This window comes from Battus philenor, unplaced genomic scaffold, assembly GCF_028537555.1.
Source record: "Battus philenor isolate CCGP_79_NKW_IND1 unplaced genomic scaffold, ilBatPhil1.0.hap1 SCAF_11, whole genome shotgun sequence".
NCBI lineage: Eukaryota > Metazoa > Arthropoda > Insecta > Lepidoptera > Papilionidae > Battus > Battus philenor.
Window position 1 is genome coordinate 10454039 of NW_027181673.1, and position 25730 is coordinate 10479768.

At 33.0% G+C, this 25730-nt stretch overlaps 3 protein-coding genes across 4 annotated transcripts; 2 read left to right on the forward strand and 1 right to left on the reverse strand.

Annotated features, from left to right (window-relative positions):
• Positions 1-2278: 2278 nt before the first annotated feature.
• Positions 2279-6140, forward strand: LOC137932268 (multiple coagulation factor deficiency protein 2 homolog). The gene is made up of 5 exons (XM_068775874.1): positions 2279-2300; positions 2917-3070; positions 4106-4241; positions 5155-5242; positions 5921-6140. Exons 1-5 carry the CDS (start codon positions 2279-2281, stop codon positions 6046-6048), a joined length of 528 nt encoding a protein of 175 aa, XP_068631975.1. The 3' UTR covers positions 6049-6140.
• A 450-nt stretch (positions 6141-6590) lies between these two features.
• On the reverse strand, positions 6591-11699 carry LOC137931128 (uncharacterized). Of its 2 annotated transcripts, none has more exons than XM_068774538.1 (4): positions 11314-11699; positions 10568-10688; positions 7879-8059; positions 6591-6790 (listed from the first exon to the last, which is right to left on the reverse strand). In XM_068774538.1, exons 1-4 carry the CDS (start codon positions 11644-11646, stop codon positions 6682-6684), a joined length of 744 nt encoding a protein of 247 aa, XP_068630639.1. In that variant the 5' UTR covers positions 11647-11699; the 3' UTR covers positions 6591-6681. The 2 variants fall into 2 exon arrangements, with proteins under 2 accessions (XP_068630639.1, XP_068630632.1); XM_068774531.1 differs by having other exon boundaries at positions 11290-11699.
• An 11764-nt stretch (positions 11700-23463) lies between these two features.
• LOC137931718 (uncharacterized) lies at positions 23464-25086 on the forward strand. Its single transcript, XM_068775214.1, has one exon. It carries the CDS (start codon positions 23464-23466, stop codon positions 25084-25086), a length of 1623 nt encoding a protein of 540 aa, XP_068631315.1.
• The last annotated feature ends 644 nt before the right edge of the window (positions 25087-25730 follow it).

Below are 25730 nucleotides of genomic sequence, written 5' to 3' on the forward strand. Positions count from 1 at the left end.
AATATGCAACGTACGTTTAAACTATATTCTTTTATTTGCACGGTAACTACTGTTGTATTATATGCGTTTCAGATAAATTAAATATGATCTATTGATAATACTGTTAATTCAGATGTAAATATTTTTACCAACACCCTAAAATTATGTAATTTAATTAAAATTTAAAACCTTGAATCGTCATCATTTCAGGCGTACAATGTCCACTGCTAAACATAGGCCTATCCCATCGATTTCTAGTAAGATCAGTTAAAAATGTCCTATGTTCAGCGATTTCTATCGACCTTAGCAAAATCGTCTAATAGATTTGTTGTTGGTCGTTCTACTAAGCGCATGCGCCCTTGAACATCAGGAATCTTCTCCCCACTGGTCATCTGTTCTGTGGGCTGTGGCCTGTTCACTGCTACTTTAAGTTGCCAATACGCTGCTATGCGGATTACTTTTGTTCATCTACGCATCCTGATATTTCTACTTCGATCTCGTAGTAAAATACGTCTCCATGGCTTATTATGCGACTGTAGTTTGCCAAAAAGGTCTGAAGTATGAGTCATTAAATAATCGTTCATATTTCAATTTTCACTACTAATTTAATTTTAAGTTTTATTTATCACCAGTCTAAAGTACCTATTCATTAAATGTCTCACGATTTCTTTTAAAAATAATTATGTTTGTTGTAATGCAAAGTTACTATGTTAAACTAAGCGAAAAAAATAATAAATTTATAGCTCATGTTTGACATTCGCTGCGGTCGTATGTCTCCGCCGTGTTCTATAGCGCTTGTGACGGACACCCTGACATACGGAGCGCGCACTTGTCACTACAGGCGCATAATTTGTCCTCCATTATGGCTTTATTTTATACACTGTGCTCTATAATAAAGTGGGGTCCGATTAAAGATTGGTCTCGTCTTTCCAACGGAACAACTGTTCGATCTGGGTCGAAGGGGACGCGGCCGAATAAATTATTCATTTGAAATATTGAAAATGAACTGTAATAGATTTTTAAAGGGTACTGAGGCACCTGTTTCTCTTTAATTATCATATTTTATTTGTTAGTTGCTTACTTGCGTCATAAGCATTTATTATTATTAATTTCTTCGTAAAGGAGAATTCTAAAATCAAACTAAATGAGATTAAAATTAAGTAATTTTATCAAGAAATCATTTTTTTTTGTAAACATATCTACCAACTTAGTCTGCCATGTACCAAAACTAATAAGTACCTCATATTTGCTCAATAAGTATGTGTTAGTTATGTCTCTCTTTTTAGCAAAACATACCAAATATTCGAAATAAAATTAAGGAAGATTTAAGTTATATGATAAGGCAATAATAAAATTTGTGGGTTACTATATCGACAGGAAATTAAAAGTATATTGTTTAAATTTGGTAATACTTTAGACATTATATTGAATTCATATTTTAAGTCTATTTAAAACTAAATGTAATCATTGTCACATCCATTTCCTAATGCAAGCATATTACCTATAAAACTCAAAACTATGATTACTTATAGGGAATTTTTAAATACTTTTTTTATATATGGGTATATTTGATGCTCAATGATATAGCACTCCCATAACTACGCTGCCATCATCACCATTTCAGCCGTAAGATGTTCAATGATGGACATAGGCCTGTCCATCAGTACCGGTAGTCCAATAGGACCGTCTGGAAGTGGCTTGCATTCAGCGTCTTCCGACTACCTTAATAAGGTTGTTTATGTACCTTGCAGTGCCAAGGAACAGTAGCATCAAATCCTTTATAGAACTATACCACACATGTTTCTTTTGTTTGCAGAAATTAATTGGTATCTATTATTAGCTCAGTACATTCACTAGGTAAAACGCGCTTTAGCAAAACTCTGCTTAGCCACACCCCTTGACCAGTTGAAGTAATCTCTCGAGAAAATAAAAAACACGTCTTTCAAATGTATGAAACTCGTATACACTATAGATGGCTTCTCACAAGAGAAAACCACCAGTTAAAATATAATGGGCTACATAAGCGTGATACACTTGTTTCACTGTTCTATTTGCGTTCGATATTTTTAAAAAGGAATCTAACATAAATAAATTAATAAAGTTAATCGGCGCTCAAAAATCGATTTTATTTCAACATCTCGGCACTTTTTGTGGGCAATGACAAACGTAATAGCCGGGTACTTGTGAAATGAGGTGTGAATATTGCATCTCCGCGGGATACGCTCTCTCTCCGGGTTCCTGGCCCCATGGGGACGGCGCCCCAGCTGTCCACTCCCCTTACCCTTTATAAAATACTACAATGCCCTTCAATTTACTCGCAGGTATAGTGCTGTTGGTGTTGATCTCGAACTGTTGTTCGCATTGTATCTGTTTGTGTCGATTGTTGTCCAAATTGACGGCGCGTGCGTGTCGTATGTTAGTGTTATTCATTTAATCTTGTCCTTATACTTTCTGTCTCAATTATAAACTTTTTAAAACATCGTAACTGTTAAACTTTATATTTTTAAATATACATATTTCTGCGTAATATTATAAAAACTTGCGACAGCGAAAGCACTATAAAATAAAAAAGGTAAATTAAAACGATTTAGTAGCGTTATACAACCTATATTGTTTCCGGACAATAATTTATATATTTATTTAAAGTTAGAACTATTTCCTTGATGATGTTTACAGCACTAATCGAATATAGCCAGTCGTCCGTACCTAGTGGCGATAAAAATTAACAATTTATAATATGATTTATACAGAGTCGCCGGTAACATACAATTTCGTGTTTTAAAATGGAGGATCTCATTGTAGAGAAGCTCGATTTGGTTGTAATTTCTGTCAAATTCGGTTTGCCCATCATTCTCTCCTTGATATTTATAAGTAAGTAATACAGATCATCCGCAGTAGAAAATAATACAAATAAACTAAGGTGTTTTGAAATTTCAGTCAGTTTAGTTCTGATTCTCAATGCGGTGGTCTCCGGTATGCGACGAGGCCCGCACCACCCTCACGGACAGACCTCGAAAAACAAACACCATCATTACAGGCCACGTGGCGATGAATCTCTCACTGGCGAAAGTCAAGTGTTGCATGACACATTGTGAGTATTTAATCCTTTATTTGCTAATATTACGCGCATTTTTAGCTTATTTTTCAATGATTTGCTGTATATTTAAATTAAAAGACAATTCCTCAATTAAAAAGTCTGGAATCTTCGGAAATAATCGTCTTTTTGCGATATATGTGTAGTAATAGTAATTTGCACTGCATTTTTGTTTAATTACCATAAATGTAGCAAAGTTTGAAAGTAATCTACAAGAATAAAATGAATCACAAAACGTGTTGCTAATATATATAAAACCTCTTTGGCAATTATTTTAAAAATGTTGTTTAGGTTCTTATGGAGACAAAAAGGAATAGTAAAAACAGTTCGATTCCCATCTCAAACAAACTATTTGACGAAATTAAAATAAAAAAAGCTTAAAGTCATAAAAAATAAACTTAATGCATTAATAAAATTCTTTGATTAGATATCGAGACTTGTTCTCATGAATATACATTCTTATGTATACTTGGTCTCTACATTCTGTCTTTCTCTCTTACTTACCTTATGCGACAAAGAAGCCCATGTCTCAATAGTGGGAAAATATTGTTTTTTTTGTTCTTTTATTTATATAATTATTCACATATGACCACTTGTGAGCAGTGAACGCTTGTGTATTATAAGGAGAATACCAGAAGCGCTATATTTGAAATATTTTGAATTAGATTGAACTCCTTTATAATCGAATCCTTCAATTTAAATCTATGAGAGCTACAAACGTGCCTTGATATAACAGGCCATAACAAAATAGTATATACAGTGGTAGAGCAATTCATTCTGAAGGTTTATTATCATTTAGACATCCTTGACACTGTAATAGGACTATGTACAAATTATATTCGAATCACTTCTTAAATTTATTATATGATAATTAAGATACGTTGTAAAGAATGTTTTGTAATACCACTTACTAATTTTATGAAGTCTAGACAAAGGTATAAAAAGCCTATTTAAGAAAGGATAATTACAACAATATCTAACAATATTGAGTCGTTAAATGTAAACTAAATTTTAAATATCATCTGTTTCAAGGCATATTGAGGAGGATACAAAAATATTGACACCAGAAGCTTTAGCAATGATGAGTCCAGAAGAGCTCGAATTCCATTACTTTTCGGCGCATGATTTTGACAGAAATTCAAAACTAGACGGATTGGAACTGTTAAAGGTGATAATATTAACTTTTAAGTTGTTTTAACTTTAAATAATGGAGAATTTCTTGATTCAATTTGCAACAAAGGGACAATAACGACTTCAAAGTATACTACTTAATAGTTATCAACTAACTACCTGACTCATCAGACGATGTTCTGTCTTAGCTATGAGTAATCAATTTGAGCCTTAATCAAAAAGAGTTATTGAGAAAAAAAATGGTGTTTATTATAATGATGGTTTATAGAGTGTATATGAAGTTCTATTTTTTGGCACGTAAAGAAATAATGTTGAAGCTCTTTCAACGCGGAAGCAGGCGACGTTCATATCGGCCACGTGAAAAACATTGTCTTTTAATATTGATGCTACAATAACTCAACAACTGCCCTTGTGATATATCGACATTGCAGGTGCATATGCATTTTTTTCATGAGAACCTTTGGCAATGTATTAGGAACCGTACAAAAAATAAAAAATCAGTAGTCGTTGTCAAATCATGGTGTAACCAAGGGGATTCATTTTATAAACAATACGAACAGATTAGGTAAAAAATTATGGCGGCTTTATAAGCTACAGAAAGTGATAATTTTTTAAGAAAAACTATGTATGGAGTATCTACATCTACATAAGCATTTAACTATAATAAAAATATAAAATATTATCAAACAAACTACATGTCGACTTTCTTTGTATAATATTTTATTATATGTTCATCTAAGTTCATACTGTGGTAATCGGTAAATAGTGCCCCGATTGATAAGTTCGCCTATTATAATTTTATATGTTATTATAACTCTGTTTTTCTTTTTATGAAGTAAATAGTATGTAAATTCGTGAATGGTATTAAATATTTATAGCATTTTATATTAATGCGCAGTAATTCCATATTAATTTTATCTTTTGCGGAAACACATTATTTTATCCTCCAGGCCGTATATCACACCGTGGACCACGAAGGACATGAACCTGATCCAGACTCTATTGAACCTGAGACGAATGCTATGGACGCTTACATAGGTAAGATGAATAAACCGCTAGATTATCTTATGTGTGCATATTTGAATATATATAAGTCGATACTGAAAGTAAACTGTATAAAATAGAATATTAGGGTTCAGAATATTGTATTCATAATAGAAGGAAGTTATAATCACCAAACAACGTCTCTTGACTAGTTAAATCTTAGTTAATTAGAAAAAAATCTTCACATTGACTAGTTGAAGTAAACTGTTTAAAAGCACAGACACGTCTTTCTAATTTACTAAAATTTAAGTGTCATGGGCTCTGCACTAGAAAATACGCGCTTCTATTTCCTAACTCTCCCCTGAAAACCCTAGACAAAAACGTTGCTTTCCTTGTGCCATTATTTCTCCCAACGTTAACGCTTTCCGAAGTCATAGTTATATTAGCCAGGCAATAATAGCCAACCAAGTCAAGGTTCGACTCCGGGTGCTAGTGAACGCCCAAGCCGAAGTCTAAGGGGCCCTTGTATGTGATAAGACGGCTCGAACTGTGGTTCTCTAGGAAGCCCTCGAGCAATGTTATGTAAACGAGATTACAAAATGTCATTTTCCAGAGGTATAGCGTCTTTGATTCCTTTTATGTTTTTTTTGACACCTTATTAAGGTTTCGCATCTCCTATACTAATTTTTAATTTACTTGAAGTAATTTTATTAATGTTTACATCGTTTTCAGAGCTTGTGGATCGCACTTTAGAGTTCGATGACACAGATGGTGATGGCTACGTTTCGTACGCGGAGTACCGTGCTGCGAGGGCAAGAAATCCAGCGGAACGAACGCCGAGAGTACTCGCTGCTAACTGATTATATATTGTTCCTACTATTTACTTTGAAAACAGTGATTCACGATAAAAATAGTGATTTATCGTAGTCAAATTAAACCGATACAACTTACAGTTCCCTAGGAAACAGATATATTTAAATACGACATGAATAAAATGAAAAAGTACTACGAACTAGCCAACGAAATAACTACATAGGAGTATTTCGTATTAATCTTGTAAGAGGTGAAGGTACAAGTGGTATAACAGCGAAATTTCTATATAATTTGTTGAAGGATTTAGACCTGTCAAGAGTGGTCACCAAAGCAACATCAATAGGATAATTTAAATTTTAAATAAGTAAGAAGAAGTTGATGCTGAATGATAATGACGTGTCACTACTTTCTTAATGCGAATAAACTATAGCAGTTGATGATTATAACTTATAAAAAGGTAATGTACTTTCCGCGGGTTCAAATTCCTACTGCAAACATTTCTACATTAATTAATCTGCAATAGTGACAGACGCTATAAAACGCTATAAATAAAACATATATTTATATTTAAATAAGACTTTTAGTGACATTAGAATTTTATTTATTAAGAACTAAATAGTATATCGACAAAAAGGTAAATCTATCTGAATTATTTTTAATTTTATATAATTATTGTGTCACTACACGCATTTGTATAATTTTTCACACGGTTTGCCTTCTTCGCCGAATTTCGATGCCTGCTTTATACCGTTGGAGATGTCTTCATATTCTTCTATTTCAATGCTGTTACTGAAAACGTACGGTTAAAATTTAAATTAAATGCATCTATTATCGCGGTATTCAAAACGACTTCAATAATCCGATTCAAATTAAGTTCTGATAGATATAAGATGGGATGGCTTATCTTAGGGGTCTTTGACATGGAATTTTATTTTTGAAAGAAATAATGTTTTTATTCACATATAGAAAATTACCTATAAAGATTTAACACCATATTCTTTAAACAGAAGTCGTTAACTATACACCGTTACTTGTCTTTTGTTTGATTTCCGAGACTAATAATTTTATTTATAGAGAATGTTACAAAGAACTTCCATTTTCTATAAATGATGTAAAATATTTTAAAGTGTGTAAAATAATGTAAATTGTCCAAGAAGAGTTCGTAGGTGCGGAGTATTCTCATATCAAGTCTTGTAAAGTAAAAATATTCTTAAGAATTAAAAATTAATAAATATTGTGTGTATTAATTCAATAAGTTCAGTGTTTTTGATTTAAATTAAATATAATGTATTAAAACTGAAAATAATGAGTTATATTACTCAATAGCTATTTTTACCATAGAAAGATACCTTAATATTTACAGCTTCAGCTAGCAGAGCATTATAAATGCTTAGTTCAGACATGTTTAACAGAAATTGAGAGCTCCCTCCACAACATTATTTATTTATGATCGGGTTAAAGCGGCGGTATGTAGGCTAGGTAATACGAAGTACAGGTGATAGCCGAGGCCTTAAGTTTAAAGAAGTAGAGAAGCCTTAAGTTTTAGGGAGTGGACTACGAACCGACAAGCGTAACGTAGTCCGTTCGACAACTAGGTAGATAGACGACCTTATTGAGGGCGGCCTAATGGCTAGATGGACGAGACCTAGAGGAAATCTACGGGGAGGACCATGTCCAGTACTATAACTATAAGTACAATTAAAATGATGGTTGTGATAAGCGGACTCTTCATATAGGGATTACGCGCAAATGCCACCGACTGTTAAGCTGTTATCGAATTGTTATGAATATTTTAAAGATTGCTATCACTTCCAAAAGCGTTAAAACTGAGCAGTAAATATATTTTTTAATAAGCCTTAAGTATGTTGATCTCATACCCTTGCCATAGTTTTGCTCCTTGCAGCATCAGTTCGGCACCAGATGAGTAAAGTGACGCTTGGTGTGGTTTTTGGCAGGACAGTCGGTACAAGCAGCCGTAGTCCTTGCTTTGCTGCCCCGTCAGGTAGCTCAGGTAAAGTAGAATTTCGTCCTCGGTAAGGTACACGGCGTTACTGTTCTCTGAGAATATATATTAAGTGACAAACATGAGTACTAGCTGACCACCGCCCGTTGCCCGCACTGTCTTTTGATACGTAATGCCAAAAAACATTCTTAGTAATTTTTTACATGCCAAAAAATATTCGGAGGACGTTTTTTTAAACAGTATTAGAGTCTTACTATGAGAGCTATACTTTGACAATAAAGTTTTATTGAGCTATAGCTTGAAAAAAAAAAGCATTTTTAATGAATCACTTAGTTGAGTAGTTACTTATACTCCAGTGGAATTTCGTAAAATACCTCTCTTAACTAATCTCTATTCAATAAAAGGAATATTCTTAGTGAATTTTAAGTCTCTAAGCTTGCTTGTGGTTTCGTGGTAGAAATCTCATATATAGATAGACATATTAACCAATGTTTTTCGATCGTAAGAAACATAAGTACTCGGAATCACTCGGCTTATTAATTACAATAAAACTGGCCAATTGAAAATAACCCATTCGGAAAATACAGCCGCGTGAACCTAATTTACAATGATTTAAAAGAAGAAACAAGGCTGAGACGAAATACAATGATAAGTCTATTTTCTTAATGCGTAGGCCTACTATTAAAAAATTGAGAATCGAAAATGTTTTACTTGAATCCCTCTTTGTAACAATATGTAACAAAAGTGTGAGTTTAAACATTTTCGTATGTGCTTTTTTTATTTAATCTGAAATCTATGACGTTTGCATTTTATAATTTCGATGTATACCTAGTTAGTATGTTGGTAGCGCAGCAGGGGAAAAAAAAAACTTTAACCAAACAAGCATTACAGTAAAAAGTAAGCGCGGAATATCAATGCCAGTAATTACATATATTTTCACTAATATATCGAAAATACCTTGAAAATATTATTAATATTAAATTCTCACAATTCACGCTTTTATAAAAAATCGATGTTAATATTATTAAGTAAAACATTTAGTGTTTGAAAAGAAAGATCCCCTGAATAATTTAAATCACAAATGTTAGGACGATGTTGCATCTAAAAACTATAAAATTTATTTACTTCAAAATTAAAAGTTTAGTATATACACATAAAAATAGTGTTACAAAGCTTATGAATGAAGGCAGTGATATTCTTTGTTTTTAATTATGCTATTTTTATGCTATTATTATATTAATTATGCTATCATTATGTTTTTAATACATTATTCAAAATATATAGTTATAATTGGATTATGGAAACCATTGCCAGGGGGCTTAATACAGGCCATGCAGCCATGTGAAAATCCATCGCTGTGCATGTTATGGAGTGTTTCAGACTATATATATAAGAAAAATTAAAGCAACGACTGATCCCGAATTATAAAGTAATATTACCTTTTTATTTATAACAGTATTTATGGCCAGATTAAGTAAATCAAGGGTCAGCAAGCAGAAGTTTTTTGCTGTTGGTCATTTGGCGAATGCGGTGTCCACCGGGTACGGCTTATCCTGGCAATAGGATTACTCCGGTGGCGACACGACAAACGCATCACTAGGTGTATTGGATTAACTACAGGCTGGCGAATGGTCAGCCGTGGCACGTGTCGACCACAAAAGGGTTAACGGTCCCCGAGTGGACGGTAAGGCAGATGGGATTATTGTTTGACACACGCCGCCTTAATACCACTTCCTGGTTATTATGTTTCCAGTTTATATGGCTAATTAAAAAGATATTTAGTAGTGTTCAATGCTTATGGGCCTTTAATATTTTTCACAGTATATCCGTACGTTTAAACGGAACTCTTTCTATGAATTGATAATCAATATGTTTAATTGAACGACACTTACATTTGCATTCCTAGACAGGATGGTAAATAAGTAGAAGAAGAGGTTAATGTCATTAAACGTAACTTATTAAAAAGGTTGTATTAGATCGCGACCGGCTAATATCTTCTGGCAGTACGTAGTCTGCAGGAACTGGTAGTAAACAATAATTAATATTAATATGTAGTAATACGAATTTTGAAAACGTTTGTTACTATATTATCAATACTTGGTTTGTTATATCTAAAGCCATTGGTTTTAGGATAGGGTGCATCAAACAATAATTGACAGCAAATGAGCTATACATTCACCCTTTCTAAGTTGTTATACTTACTACCAATCAACTTGTATATATCAGACGAAATAGCCGAGGTAGTTTTATTTTAAAGTTACTGTCAGTTTTGTCGACTTTAATAATATAATTATATTGATTACAATTCCCAATACAACACAATGTTTTTTATTAGACTGACAGCATATCAACGACTTCTGATTCGAACGTTCCGGCAATTCATATTACAAGTCACTGGTGCCATCGATGTTTCATTATTTATGTCCACTAAAAAGTTACGAATATGTATATATACATTCGTAACTTTTATTATAACACGTTTTTAAAATAGTTCGGACAAACCTGAACTAGGTTTTTGAGACACTGAAATGTCAAAAATATGTAACTTGTTGTAAAAAGTAAATATATAAAAACTAATAAAAAATAGACAATATGTTATTTACCGTCAATACTTCGTCCATAGTGATATCCCTTCCAAGCTCCTGCTCCGAAGAACCCGGCGGCAAGGATCAGGGCTTTCAAGATTACTAAAATAACCAAGTTGGTCAGGTTCAGACTGAGCACCTGCGAAATGATAACAATTTATACACTGGCTTCTTAATAGTTCGTTATAAAGATATGTATCAGTCGTTACTGATATGTCATGCTTTTAAAATTTTCAAGAGAAGAAAAGTGTACACTTTATTTAAATAAATACGTCCTATCTATATTGTATTGTTTTTTTTTCTTGTTGACGTGGCGTGCAGATTCCGCTGTTTTGAGATGACAGGGCGCAGAGAGTGCTTAGAGGGCTGCTACTTTTAAGTTATGATATATATGATAGCAATAAATAGTCGTTTCTGCTGCGCTATTTTATTGCGTTACGATAAAATATCTTATTTTATTTGAACACTGTAAGGGGAATAGATGCGGGTTATAATTTTGTGTTATAAATACCTACAATAAATAATCAATCGTTTAAGCTTTTTAGCATACCAATTTGTGTTTTAATAAGAATCATTCGCCTAATCAGTTATGAGTAATAGAAAAAAAGGACTTAAATACTTCCACAAATCGGCTGACTCACAATAGCTATATCAGTAACAAGAGACCTTTTAAAATGTATCAAAAGAAAAATTCCATGCATAACTGCGTGCCATTCTAAGATCGAAAGTGCGATACGAACCTGCGTCATGCAGTCAAAACCAACCTGGCTGCTTCCGGTTGACCTTGCTATGAAGTCCTTCGCCAGGCTTGACATGACTTGCCCTCCTGCGCTGGTGAGGAGGCTGCCGGCTGAGTCCAGGAGTGTCGAGCGTGCGTATTCGCCCGTGTTGTTTTTTTCTTTAACATTTGTGTCGAACCTGTCTATGGAACCGTGGCTGTGGAAAGGTATCGGAGGGTTTTCATGTGGAAGAAGTTCGCTGGTATCGAAGGATTTCTTTGGATACATCTTCTTGGCATACTGCGGAGAGGAATACGCTCCGAGATGTTCTGCCGCTATTGCTACTACGAAGAAGAGCAAACCGTAAACCGCAGCCATGTCGGGACGTCACTGAGTTGCAACTGCGGACTTGTGGAAGGTAGCAGGTAGTGTTCACAATAGATTGCGATAGGGTTTGCGGCGGGTCGGGTGCGTTTCGCTATTTTATCTCCACCGAGGCGGCTTTGTTTGTCGCACGCACGATGACATCTCCTAATGGCGCCATTGTTGTTACCTTTTAGTGGCAGTAGTCTATTTTGCCGCATTGTTTTCTTTATGTGCTTGTAATTTGTCATTTTTCCTTCCACGAAAGAGGAACTCGTTTGATTAAAAACCAAATCTTTTTATACTTTTTTCTTGACGTATGCTATTGCTCAGGATCTTAAACAAAGCGGTAAATAAAACGAATAAATGGATAAACTACTTTAATTTTACTTTAATTTTTTAATACTCTTTTGTCATTATTAATCGCAAATCAGCACTACAGTTAGCAACTTTGAGTTCCAAGAAGTTTGTAATTGATGGAAATAGCTTCTGATATTCCAGTCTAGAAGAACAATTAGATTATTACCAAATAGCTCCCTTATTTGTTCTAAAGAATTTATTTTCAAGTTCTACAGACAGCGATAACGTACAAAGCGGAACACGCATGTTTAATGATAGAAATTTTACTTCCGTAACGTAAGCGTAACAGTTATGTAGCTCAGCGACAAGATTACTGCGTGACATAACAATTGCGAGAGATAACATCTATGGCCGAGATTTGTGACACATTTATTTAAAAAAATAAGTTACATCTACATCTACGTCTACACACAGATTTGTTTCACTTAGAACGGCTTAGTAAAATTAGGTTGTAATCTAACAATTCCTCTCTCTTTGATTTATTCTGATTTAAATTAATTACAAATGTTATGAAATAACTACATTCGTTAAATATTGTATTAATAAAATATTGTAAGTAAAAATTACTGTATTGAGCTTTTTTTCGGGGTAAACCTTCCGGATGTTCAAGATGCCCCGCCCTCTTGCAGAAAGACCAGGCTATGTGGGTTTCCTACTTACTAAAACTAATCACTTCTATGCTCGGTGCTAAACTCCCTTGACGCATCTCTGTTTGGTTTCAGCCTTACAGTTTGTATTACTTATTTTTATCATTTTCGTACTATTTATTGATGATCAACTAGTTCATGAAAAAAAAATTGAATGACCATCATCTTGCACTTACCATTCAAATTAACGGTGATTCCTTTAGGGTTAAAGAAAAGTACAAATATCTTTGATTTCCAACTTGACATTGGGTGTTATAATATTACGTAGATGGTTTAAATTTTAAAATATATATTATATATAGTATGAATACGAATAAAAGTAGCCTAGCAACTTGAAATGATAGTGGGAAGGCCACATAGGGCGATGAACCTTAAGTTTCTGGAGTGGACGCGGCTATGGGGTCCACAGACAGGAAGTTCACCAACGAGGTGGATAGAAGGCCTTGTCCACGAAAGACGCTGGATGAAGGTCCCTTTCAACCAGTCCCATTGGAAATCTGCCCGGGTTACCAGAAGTATACGTCTTACAACTGAAATATTTTCTAACAATAAGCATAATCTTCGGGTTTGAAGCCACTGGAGCTGTTGTAATTACTACTCTAATGATATCATTAAGCTGATGTGTTTGTTAACAAATGCTGTTTGGCCTCTTACGGCTAAAATGATGATGACGTGTATGTGATGGATTTTCAGTGAATGTTACTACTAAGAAAAAAAATAATTTTAGTGATCACCGACTATATGAATACTATTACATTGCTTTAGGTTTGGCTGTGACATGTTATTTTTTTTTTCAAAGAATACAAAAATAAATTAAAGGTGATTTGGTCAGCTTGTACCTATTGATAATTTACAGTTTGATAAATTTCAAAAGAGAATAATAGTCCCATTGTTTACACTGATTTTAAAACTTTTTAACTCAATACAAACATGGGCTTATGACTCATCAAAACATCGGCCAACATCTGATCAACTCCAGGTTTGGCCCTCTCGGGCCCTTGAAAAATGCTAAACGCGTACTGAGTCTCATGCTGATGGCCTATCGATGGCTCTTGCATCAGGTCACTCTATGGAGCGTCCGCTCATCGATCGTACAGCTCGACGGCCTCACAATCCGATAATAAAATAGCAAGTAGTGGCCCGAGCCGATACTCCTGGGGAAGCAACTTGACTTAAAACGAGGTTAAGATTACCGCATCACGTAGATGGCGCTAAAATTTCTCTAAAACCAGCGGAACATATAAATGACAATGAATGAATGAGATGTAGCACATGTGTGCTAAAAGATTAAAAGTTACAGCCATTCTCAGTTTTGTAGTTTTAAAAACAATGGATAGATGCTACTATATGATAGGGAAAGATATTAAAGCCAAATAGTAGTTTGAAAACTCTTATGGAATGACAAAATATTGTCGTATTAGAAGTTTTGTTATAATTCTGTGCACTTTCTTGTTTTCTTATGAGATTATCGAGCAATAGGAGAAAGTCGTTCCTTTGAAATGGTAATCAAACAATTTTCTACATGGAAGGCGCTTCGCTTTCGATTTGCTTACAAGTAATCATTATCTGGTATTTGCAATGTGAATTCATTTTTCTTATGTTAAGTCGTGGTACATTGAAATAAATCAAACACAATTAAAGTACATGTACATATTTATATTTTTTAAAGAAAATATTTGTCAAACACTCAAACACAGAATCATCAAAAGGATCAAAATAACTTTTTTATTTATTTATTTCCATTTATTTTGTTAACAGACATAATCGTTGATCGAGCATATTAATAAACACTTCTATAGGCGATTTATAAAATTTAATATCATCCTCGCGTACAGTTTAAATCACTTCCATCTTTTTATTATTGCTGGCAATGTGTTATTGAGGGTTATGGAAATTTTATACCACATAATATAGATGGCGTTTTATTTTTTTGATTAATATTCGTTTTACATTTTTTTAACCTGCGAGAAAGCGCAAATATAAAATGCGTAAACAATATTATGTAAAACTCCATATATTTGTATATTATTTTACTTATGTCATACAGTTGGTAGAAACCAGCGCCACCTAGAAAATGAATACAATAACAATAGTTCCAGATAAAATAAGTCAGACATATTTACTTTTATAGATGGCATTATTATCCAAAACATTCGTTAGACTTTTAAGTTCTTTTATTTATTGGGAAAAAGATGTGATATAATTAAAGAAATAATGAATATAAAAATGAGTTTTTGCTATTTTTTATATGGTAGAAATCTTCATGTACAAAATATTTAGATTATGTATATAAACAATGTAATGTGTTGAATATCTTGATTTATTATTATTTTTTTATGTTTAGTATATTAAATAATAAAAGCGACACGTATAAATGTATTTATTCTTTCAAGTGAATATGTCACTGTGATGTCTTTTTGATAATGATTTGTAAAGATGTCCATAAACTATGCTTGTTAGCCAAATTAATAAAGGCTAACTAAAAGAACAGTCCGTTCAAGTCAAGACAATTTTTATTAGAAACTATAGAACATGGCGATTAGCAAAAGACATTGAGATGACTAAGCATTTATACGCTTACGATATATTTAGAAGAATGTTTTAAAAATTATATGTGTTTAAGCTAATGTTATGAAAATTGTTTTATTTGTTACAAAACAATTTTCATATTTAAATATATTTCTAGAATTTCCTTTATGTTTTTGGTAATCAGAGATATAATATGTATATGGTTACATGGTGTGATAATATGGGTTATGGATATGAAAGGTTTAAAGAGCTGAACGTATAGTTCATTTGCTGTCAATATACACCCTAACCAAAATTAATAATTTTATACAATCTGTCTCTGCAGACTGTACCTAGCCGGTCGCATTCCAGTAGAAAAAATTAACAATCGTTAAATTTTTAGAGTGATCACTTTATCCTGGGTGATTGGAAAGGAAATAGGTGTAAAAGCTTATAGGTGCAAAGATTTTACTGACTAATGAGTTATATTTTCACCCCTTTAAAGTTTTACTTCTATAACCTATTGTATATTGTACAAAGTTGATGTTTTGGGTTATGGAATGTCTCGAAAAATGAAATTTTGTGCCTGTGGGAGGAAGGCAAAATACCTGTTTATGTGATTATGAATGCAAAGGAAATAGTTCTGTTGGTTAATTTATTTATTAGTTATTTAAGTCGTCTCCATGTTTTTAGCCAAAAAATAACTTTAGACAAATATGCCTACGATTATGGCATCTCTGTTAAGAATAATATATTTGTAACTAAAGATTAAGTAGTAATTAATCACGCAGTGAAATAATTATATAAATGAACATATTTATATCATTATAATTTTTAGGTTCTTTCGTCATTATTGGGTTCTCTCCCTTAGTCTAGCGTAAAAGAAAAATCATTCACAATATGCATACAATAAAATAACTGCTAAAATATAACATAGAACTAGAGCTTATATTTATTAGCTCTAGTTCTGTGTTATAGTTTCGATAAATAATCAGAACCAAAAAGGTTACGCTCGCGTCCGGTAAATGGAAAAATAAACCTATCGCAGAAATAATCTTGGGTTTACAATATCTTTCGATTTATAATTGAAATGGAAAGCTTTGGAAAAATTTTATTCAAGTTTCGAATAGAAACTGGGTCGGTAGAAATTTTTTTTAATCATTTTCTAAGAAGCGCTGATATTCTCACGTAGTTTTCCTTTGCTATTGAAAACTGCAAGAATCTTTGTTACCCTACTCGTGTTATGTATCTATTTAACAGGCACTGATCTGAAGATACCATGTACTGACGGATTGTTTTGCAACTAAATATTGCATTAAATTGTAGAGTTTATTATGGTTATACGTTGTTGGATTGACATTTATACCTTCTATACATTATAGCTTTTAAGAAGATCATTAAATGAGCAAGTTTTTGTGATAATTTCTAAGCCTAAAGTCATGGTTATTTTTTAAACTAGTCCACATGTTTTGACACGAAATATGTAATTTTAAAATCAAATTGTTTTTGTTTTAACTAAAAATTATTAATTGTAAAGTAACATTAGTATCGTTATGCTGGAAAATAAACCGAAATAATATTTTAACAGGTATTTTTAAACATACACATAATTTAGAGTAAATAACGAAAAAAGCTTATATTGCAGAAATCTTTACCAATACCAACTTTTTTTTCCAACCAATTCGATAAATTTTTTTGCATTTTGACTCGTATCTCCCGCTGGGCTTTAAATATTTTAAAATAGATCCGTTAACAGTTGTTGAAATTTACTACCATAACAAACTTACACGCTAATTAAGAATACGTTGCACAACTACAAAATAAAAATCAGATGAAATATATTTTGTGAAAACAACACTGGTGGAAAGATGGTATAGTATTTTATTCCAGTGGGATATTTTAATCCACAGTGGATTAGGATTTAATTAAATCAGGTTAAAAATTAGAACATCGGAATGTAATCGATGTACATAATCAGCAGTTTACTGCTGCATTCGTTCGCTAATTTGCACATTAGTGGTTTCGTGGAGTAAGAGGCAAAAACGGATCTTCTGCGGTGGGAGCAAAAAGCAATTACCAGTTACAATCTATACTTTTTGTATTTTTTTTTTCATATTGTCGGTGACGAGACCTAGGCTAAACAATTTTATGAGAATGGACATTCTGGCGAAACTAGGATACCATTTTCAAAATTTTCCTTAACCTGGCTGGGACGCTCAACAACAAGCTTGATAATTTGTGCTAGTTTTTTAGTCACAATGTTGTATTGGATAGTTGAACAACGCGCGTTTGCAATTGAAGCGTATTTAAAGGCTACTTGTTGACTATTTATTTATTTACTATTTTCCACAAACGTAATGGTAAGCCTAGAGCCTTATAACCATTCTATACCATTCAACGTGGAGTGGTGCAGGGATAACAAGTCGATATTTCTGTAAATGTGATAGAAAAACAATATAAAAAATACAAAACACTTCAAACTGTATGAACATGATAAAGACTATACTCAGTATCTAATTACTAATAAACACTGACTTATATAGGTGGGTATAATACAAACATACATAAATCGAATACATATACATAATAATGTATATTTGCGAGAAGTTACGTCGATTCTTCCGTCAACGGGTATCGAACCCTATTTTTAAAAATGCAACGGTTTGCTAACTTTCTAATTCCGTGGGGAAGTTAATTCCAAAATAGGATGCTTAGGATAAGAAAATAAATGAATAAGGCCAGATTTGAAGCTTGGCGTGAAAAGACTACAAACTCATAATTATTTTTTCTAGAGTCGTTAGAAAATATGACATCCGCTTACGCTACTAAGGAATTGTCTGTTTTCCTATCCGTTGAAATAAATAATATGTACCCGAGTCTAGCTTCATAACGGAGCCCTCGATCTTAGTTACAATCATCTTTAATATTACAGCAGCAACATGTACATTGCAGGACAATGGCTGGAAGCGACTTGCATTCAACAACCTTGTGGGTACGCAGCGCTTGTCGGTACACGGTAAAAACTCCAAAACCTAAAGATTCATTTGTTCTGCGCGCTGACCGCCCACTGTTACTTAAACTTGCCAATCCGCCGTATCTCCAGATGTCCTGATTGCTGGTTCGATTTCCCGAGCATGCCCTCTCCATGGCTCGTTGCGCGACTGAGGCCCAAAGCAACAATTGTAAATTAAAAACAACGCTATTTGCGTCAGAAATTTTTCAAATTTTACAAAACGTAATTTAGCCACAACAAATATAGAATAATTAATGTGATATGGAAGCTATTAATTTTGTAACCGATCTTAATTATTCAACAACGAATATTTTTTTTCTTGGCTAATAAATTTAGCGTCAAGACAGTTGATGAAGCGAGGCAAAACGTTCCCCTTTAACGGCCATTTCTCCGAGCTTCGTGAACGGCAGCGACGTGTGAGAGCGAACGGTGAAAATGTTTTGGTATCAGAAAGTGAAACCGGGCCTTGACCGTTACGAATAGAGAACCGTAGAGAGGTTTTATTTTTTATATTTATCATTTTACTTGCTTTATTTTTATAAAAATATATCTTTAAATATTTCATTCACTTCTTACCTTTAGTAAAAAGTTGAAGTCAGTAAATCTTCGTGTTAAATGTTTAATGTTTTAAAATTAATTTCTTTAATAAAATTCCTTACATATTCAAAGATGATGATTATAAAAAACTTACTAATAATTATGGGCGTACATATTTGCTAAGTATTGGCGTACAAATTTCCAAAATTCAATTAAATTACTACTAATTAAGAATTTGAATTGAGGGTTTAGTTAGTCACAAATTGAAAACAATATTGATTATGTTAATATTATTGTTAGTAATATATTAAAAAATATACGCAAAAAAAACATTACGCAAGAAATTCTACAATTTGAAAGGCGTCTCCGTGGCAAATCTTGTTCTAAAAAATTTACTTGGATGTTTTGTTAGATTGGTAGGAAAGTGCTTTTGCCTTGCTCTTATAACATTTGGCGTCAATTATGCTTTCAAACTTTACCAGCGTGACGCAATTGTATTCGGTAAGTGTGACTACATACGTAATTGACAACTTCCGGCAAATTAGTGTAACCAATGTTTATACTGACTGCCTTTGAAGTTCTTTATCATCTCGTTTGAAAATGTACAATATTTTTCTAAAATTTATTCGCTGTTTGCTTTATATTTCCTTAATTTAAGGGATTTTCCCAATGGATATCTAAAAAGCCTATTATCAAAAAATATCCATTAAAATTATCTCCAATAATTCTATAGGGTAATTGGTTATAGGTGTAAAAGCTTGTTATAGCAGTTAATGTGAATCTTTTTGAAAATGTGTGATTACAGAAATAATAACTTATTTAATGTTAAACAGTAAAACAAAACATTTTGAAAATTCAAGTTATTAAGTGATACAATTATTTATTGTTACTAACATAATTGTTCCTACAGATTCTCAACTGCTAGAAGTTATTGGTATGACGCATTCCAACAGAAATATACTAAATCATTTCATACATATAAAATGCTTCCGAATTTTTATTTCACGTAATTATAATGACATAATACGTTTTAAGATAAAGAAATTTCATAAGTATTTCTTCTAGAGATATTCAATGTTTATACAAGCATCTTACGATTAAGTGTAATCTTTTCCATCCAAAAATATTAATGTTTGAAGTACGAACATTAATTAGTACGCTTGTACAACGGAAATTCAACAGCAGTTAAATATCTCAACGTTACTCGGAAAATTGTATAAATTAATGTAAACAAATTTCATAAATTATTCATTGTCTTACAACGATAACCTGAGCTTTTATTTTCAAATCCCACCTGGTAAGGTACTATAAATAATTAATATTATTGTTTTATTCAGAAAGTTAAAAGCAATCTTAATAAAAATACCAATAGCCATTGTTAAATATTCCTAGAACTGTGTACAAGGAGTGCTTTTATACTTTTATCTTTTTTTTTATGTTGCTAATGATTATTTGAATACCGAACAGACAGTTTTAGAATGACAGATTGACATATTAATTGACATTGCGTAGCGGATTATCAAGTTCAAGTGACAGGAGGCAAGGTACATATCGCGCATTAAATATGGCCGCACGGACTTTGGGGTTCTGGGATGGAAATTAGCTACAGGTAAACGCAGAGTAAGCCGTTCACCCGCAAAGTGAATAGACACCCTTTTTTGTGGTTACCGCTATTGCGGAACTCTCCTTCCACCTCTATTTGTTTAGGAACAAGGATTTTGTTTTTCTTTTATTATTTTTTTACATTTCATTTATTTTTGCAATACTTTTTTTCCATGCACCACATTATCTATCTTTTCGTTCTTTCACTCTACAATTCTATCTATCTTTCTCTTCTATTCTATCCTAATTCTCTATCCTCATTACTGTAGTTTAGTCTTTTTTATTATAGTTCATCAAAGATTTTTGTTTATGAATTCTCTTATAGGTGTATTTAGACGCCCATGTTATGGTCGTCAGAAGATGTTGGTTGCAGGACTCTTCAATTTGCCCATTGTAAATCTAGTGTGGAGTTCTATGTCCAGGGAATGAAGTCTGCCGGCTGAAATTATGACAATAATAGTTGACTCGGATAAACAATCCGCTCCTTGTTCATCCATCTAAACGTGCCAAAAGTTGTGGTGGAGTACCTGCGTCAACACCGACGACATATCTTCACCCTCGACTTGATTTTTTGTTTAAACTAACAAAAGCAGTACTTTGTCAGCATGACATGCAAAAAAGAGAGTCTGGTATTTTTTATAATAACGGATGGTTCTGACCTGTACATATACTCGTAACATTAAATTACGCCATGATATTTATCGTATTGTCTATAGAAAATTAGAATAAAAAGCTGTCATTGTGTATTGTATTGTACATGAATATTTCATTCGCCTTCCAACACCCTTAATAAGGTTAAAACCTTAGGTGGTCAAACGACCTAAGCTACGCTTGCCGATTCGTATTCTTCACTCAAGAATTTCAAGACCCCAGCTGCCTTCTGCTCTGTTCATTTAGTGAACAAATTGTTCAATATTTATTTCCAATCATTCCAATCATGCTTTAAGTTTAACTAAGAAAATTTAAAACTTTATTTGTAAATAATATCGTTGGTCAGCCGTAGCTCATCCGCATGGGGGATTGCGAGTGAAATTATTCTTTGAAACTTTCAACGAATCTAATTTGACAAGTTTTAGAAAGCATAAAGGAACCGCGGGGCGTTAAATGAGAGTTGTCGACAGTGTGACATTGTAGCAGAGGTATGACCGTGACAGATGCCTCTGTAGGTTTAGTACTCTGTAAAAAATTTTATTCAATAGAAACGTAATTGAAAGCAAATCTTTTTATAATCAAATTAACGAAGAAAGTAATTTGTTCAAAGAGAAAAGTATATTCAGCGTGTCTATATTTCAGTGAGCCGTATCCATAATTGAAGGCCACCATAGCTAATAAAATTGGTGAACTAATGAGCCGTGCCTTGTTACATATTATAACTTACAATGGACGCTTGCGTAGCGAGAATATTATATTATCTACGAACCTTGTGTAATCACGTAGGTTACGATATAGAATATTAAATATTTTGTAGCAATTTTATTTTAAAAATATGTACATAATCAAATTAAACTGTAAAAATATAATTTCACTTTAAATCTCTACGATGATGAGCTTGTTAGTTTAGAAAAATTTCATTCAGTCATGACTTGAAGAGAGAAGAGACAAATATGCTGTAACAACAATGTTGTTAAATATTCATGAATTATTCTTTAAACATATTTATCTAAAATAGAATGAATAAATGTGCATAAAATCAATTATTTAAAACGTTATATAAAAGCTTTTTTATATTTTAGTAGGCAAAATACCTATATAAATTATCAAAAGAATTTATCGCAATGAAATAACTACTCATAATTTATTATGGCTATAACTTTTCTTATGATATGATTGCAAAGTACACCAAGGATGTCAAAAATAAACATCGGTTCGTCGTCATCATTTCAGACGTAGACGTCCACAACAGAAGATGGAACCTTTCCTAGAGATTTAAAATAGGACGTCATCCGACAATCTTAACATAGGTTATTATTTGAGAGAGTGTAAAAATATTATAAAATAAGGCCGACACAAACGAAATTATTTGTCGACCGACAAGATATTATATTTAAAAAAAATTCTGATATTTTCATTTCCGGATATAAGCTTATAAACAAAAGCAATTAAATATGGATATGTAAAGTAACCGAATCTAATATTACGTGTCGAACTCAAAATATTTTTGTACAACTGTTTGCTTATTGCCTTTCTCTTTGTCATAACTTTTTATTACATTGTATTCATTAGAAGCTTAAATCTTGTAATTGTTTTAAAATACTATAGAAAGTGAATACTAAATTAGTGCAAAAAGAAGATATTTTTACATGAAGATAACAGACTCGCTGAAAGGTATTTAATTAATATTGTAAAGAATGAAAACGCTCAAATCGTAATTATTTTTAATAGTATTAGTAACTAAAAGTGATTGCGTTAATTTTTTCTTCTCTTCGTTATTAAAAAATAAGTACAAGTTTAAGCAAAGTAAACAACAGGATGGGTAAGACCGGTTGGTAAAAGTGTGTGGCACAATTAGAGCGGAGTCGATCGAGAAATGATAGGGAATAAGTGATGTAGTATTATGGAGAGAGTTGGCTGACTGCAGGATGGAAAGCAAAAAATAACATGTTTTAAGTCACTCGGAAAAATTAAATTAAGGTTTATCCGTTTTAACACAACAAGAAATAATTCGAGCTAATATATTTGGTGCATCGTGAGTGGTGTCACGCCTTGAATATCGTAAATACTTATTGAATTTTTATCCACAAATTGAATTTAAATGTTTCTGTTACTTCTCTTATTCCCTTTAACTGCATGAGTACTTACTTCACATCAAAATAATAAACATGGAAGCACGTCTGACCTGTGAAACTTTTCGCCCATTATTCGTCAAGAGAAAACATTTCTCATGATGAAAAATGTTTTCACCGCCTCGTAGGTCACGGCGGCGAGAGAGACGCGATAGTAAATTATGATAAGCTGCCGTCAAACGACAATCGCCACATAATTATATCGTCCATTCGTCGTGACTAAACTGAAATTACCATTGCATTAGAGAGCAGGGAGGGTTATTGTGCATCCACTATCAAAACTATAACAGTAGGTTGCAAGCAGAGCTGGAGCTCAGTACGCGTGCGCCTCGAAAGCGCGCAGACACGCTGAACGAAGAAAGTGAACATTTTTTCAACGAAAATGACAGTGTTACTAATAACGCAAGTAGCGTTTTGCGTCTTTAGCCTTGTTGCGTCCGTTCCAAACGATCATGTTACCCAAATGGAGAAATATAATGATAAAATTAAAACATATCAATTGGACGTACCCGGAAAGGAATCAATTACTATAATTGAGACTGCACCTGTCTCAGATAGAGTTCGCAAGTGGGATGCCGCTGAAGAAAACAGTGATAAAGATGTGGAAATTAAAAACCTTATGACACATATCGTTCACGATCTTAATGGGAATCGCCCACGTTGTTACGGTCCATCGTGTCAAGAAGGGTTTAATGGAAACGAAGGTCCACAAGATGGTATTGAAGACATATATATGACCGAGAGTCTGGAAAAGTTACGAGACTATAGCGGTTTTTCAAAAGATCGTCTACAGGCAATAAGTGCATTAATGGCAAAATTAAAAAAAGATAAACTAGAGGCAGACCGCTATTCTTCCATAAATGATGAGAATGTAGATGCGGATAACAGTGGAAAAATATTTACGTCTTGGAATCGATTAAATATTAATCAACATAAGCATCCTTATGATGATAAAAAAGGATGGGTAACTTTAGAACCGATAGCATGGTCTACAAGTAAAATTTCTAAGTGGAAACCAAACGTAAAAAAGCAGAGACCTAACTCTTGGAATGATGACGACGAAATCTATTCTAGTGGTGATACGTTTAATTCCAATCAAGATGTGGATATGAGTTATAACTACCATCAAAAAAAGCCTACTTTAAATCGACCCGGATATATAAATAATAAGTTTCATTTACCATCTGATTATGATACGGAATTACCATCCAAACCATCCTGGATGAAACCGCAACAGTCAGCAACCAATTTTCAAACTTCCTGGGCTCCAGACGAAAGCCGTCGTCCTAATAAACATAATTGTGATACCAATGAAAATTACCCAAATGACGACGCGGGTTACTACGATATTCCTGATTCAATAATAACTGATCCGCGACCATCAAAGTTCCCTTATGATTATGAAGCACTGCATCAATCTGCAGTACAAAAACGACCATATAGAAGGCCTACTATGTATGGTGGAATGACGACTGACTCTGATGACGATCGTTCGTCTCGGCCTCCCCACGGAGAAGGTCACTGGGTGTTACTATCTACTACTAAAGGATATAGAAATAAGAAACGACAAAGATCATTGAACCCAATGGAAAATGAGAATACAGACGTTCCGATGGTAACAGCGCACAAAGCAGTAGCATTAACAGTATTGCCGGCCGATCACTCCAATGTAAACATGACAACATCCCATGGCGGATTGTTAGAAGTAGAGAGAAGCTTTCAAACTGTGGAAGAATCTAAACTTGATATGGATAAAAAAAATGATTTAGATGTCTCTTCCACTGAATACAGGCCAACTAGAAATAAATTTATTAAAAGAAAATTGGTACCTAGTAATTCTCCTGATAGCTCCACAGTTTTTGCAGCAGTCGGCGCAGGAATGCTCCCAGCAACTATGGCTATGGTTGTTCCTATGATGCTGGGTCGAAGACGAAGAAGAGATATTAATGAAATGGTACAACCGTTGCACGTAGACGATTATATTCGTGTATATAGGAACGAATAGATGCAATACGATATTTAAATTATTTATTAACAAAACATATTTTATTTAAGAATGTTTGTTTGACTGTGATCATTAATTTTTAAAGGGATGGAGGAATAAAATCTTCGTTCGAGAAAAACTTCTAAACAGAATTAAACAGATTTGTTATTCTGTTTTGGTTTTAACATAGTAATAACGATATTTAAAGGGGTTCATATTTTTTATTAAAAAATAACGCACTTAATGCATTTTAGATTTGAATCATAAAACTGCACTGCAGTTTCAATTTATTGTAATAATAATGCAGTACATTTCCTGCCAAATTTAAATTATAATCTGTTTGTTTCTTAAGTATTACAATAAGTTGACAACACTCTGGTGTATAAAGTTGGTTCTTGGCAGCTCAATAAAATATGTTTTTTATTGTATATTATTTTAAAAAATAGCCAGCAAAACAATTACAAATATCAATCTCTATTAAGAAAAAAGTACTTCTCTTTTGAACGGGATAAATGTTATTTGCTAATTACGAGAATTTTTACGTAGAGAGTAAATTTATGCTAAAAGAAAAACCGTTTTAGTGTATAAGACAAAGGACCGAATGTAGAATTTCCAAAATGAATGCTTAAAATAAAAGTGTTGTTTGGAGATTTTAATTATTTGTA

Bases quoted from the DNA above. Each gene is read 5' to 3' on its own strand.
- LOC137932268 (XM_068775874.1), top strand. From the start codon at position 2,279: ATGCCCTTCAATTTACTCGCAG. The intron at 2,301-2,916 runs GTATAGTGCTGT...TTGAAATTTCAG, and splicing joins GCCCTTCAATTTACTCGCAG to TCAGTTTAGTTCTGATTCTC. The intron at 3,071-4,105 runs GTGAGTATTTAA...ATCTGTTTCAAG, and splicing joins CAAGTGTTGCATGACACATT to GCATATTGAGGAGGATACAA.
- LOC137931128 (XM_068774531.1), bottom strand. From the start codon at position 11,646: ATGGCTGCGGTTTACGGTTTGCTCTTCTTCGTAGTAGCAATAGCGGCA. The intron at 10,689-11,289 runs GTTCGTATCGCA...ATCATTTCGCAG, and splicing joins GTTTTGACTGCATGACGCAG to GTGCTCAGTCTGAACCTGAC. The intron at 6,791-7,878 runs GTATGAGATCAA...GTACGTTTTCAG, and splicing joins GGAGCAAAACTATGGCAAGG to TAACAGCATTGAAATAGAAG.
- LOC137931718 (XM_068775214.1), top strand. From the start codon at position 23,464: ATGACAGTGTTACTAATAACGCAAGTAGCGTTTTGCGTCTTTAGCCTT.